We start from the raw sequence: 1056 nt of genomic DNA, 5'->3' as shown, positions 1-1056 counted from the left end.
GAGTTACAATATCAGAATTTCCAAAGTCAAATTGGATACGAAGACAAAGTTCAGGTTAAGTCGGATTCAGGTTAAGGGTTGAGGCAAATCGGAGTCGCAGTATGAGTGCGGGATGGAGAATATGTTTTAAAATTTTTCGTTAAATTTTCAACGGATGTCGGTTGAAAATTCCGTTGAAAATATCAACGGATAATTCCGTTGAAATTTCGTTGATACTTTTAACGATTTTCAATGAATAATTTTTTTCAACGATGTTGCAACGTAAATTATCCGTTGAAATTGTATAATTTCAACGAATTTTAGGCCATTTTCAACGGATTTTTCCGTTGAAAATGGCATTTTTTTTGTAGTGGGATATTGCCTATCATCTCGGCAAAGCTAATGTAGTTGCAGACGCCTTGAGTAGAAAGAAGGTTGCGTTATCTGCTCTGAGATTGGTAAGTGATCTAACGACTCAATTGAGTTTAATGCAGATATCGGCTCTGGAAAACCGAGATGGGTTGGAAACTAGTGCTATAAAATGGGATCGCTGGCTGGACCCAGTGACGATGGCACAAGAAAAAGATGAAAAGACGAAAGAGTTAATGAAAAAGCCGGAAGATTTTACAAAGGCAGGTTATTCTACTTCAAATGATGGGTTGATACTATTGAGAGGTCGTGCTTATGTGCCTAAAGGTGAAGAGTTGAGGAAGAAATTATTGAAAGAGGCATATAATACACGATATTCTATACATCCGGGTACTACAAAGATGTATCAGAACTTGAAATAGTGCTTTCTTTGGCATGGCATGAAAAAGGATATTGCAAAGTTTGTTACTCATTGTCTAACATATCAGCTAGTTAAAGCCGAGCACTAAGTACCTGCAGAAAAACTACAGTTGCTATCGATATCTCAGTGGAAATGGAACTTGGTGACGATGGATTTTGTAGTTGGTTTACCAAGGACGCCAAGGAAAATGATGCCATATGGGTTATTGTGGACCGTTTAACTAAGTCTGCACATTTTATCGCGATTAAAAAGATATTCTCAATGCCTCGTTTAGTACAGATCTACAT

At 37.4% G+C, this 1056-nt stretch overlaps 1 protein-coding gene across 1 annotated transcript in view; it reads left to right on the top strand.

Annotated features, from left to right (window-relative positions):
* LOC104821901 overlaps window positions 1-770 on the top strand; it is a 13911-nt gene extending 13141 nt beyond the window's left edge. Inside the window, exon 3 of the mRNA XM_010552912.1 lies at window positions 351-770. Within this exon, the coding sequence (XP_010551214.1) occupies window positions 351-770 (420 nt within the window). The remainder of the gene's footprint in view (window positions 1-350) is intronic.
* Window positions 771-1056: the final 286 nt, after the last annotated feature.

The sequence above is a fragment of the Tarenaya hassleriana genome, unplaced genomic scaffold, assembly GCF_000463585.1.
Source record: "Tarenaya hassleriana unplaced genomic scaffold, ASM46358v1 Cleome349, whole genome shotgun sequence".
NCBI classification, from domain to species: Eukaryota; Viridiplantae; Streptophyta; class Magnoliopsida; order Brassicales; family Cleomaceae; genus Tarenaya; species Tarenaya hassleriana.
Note: the sequence above shows the minus strand (reverse complement) of the source record. Positions and strands in the feature narration are given on the sequence as shown.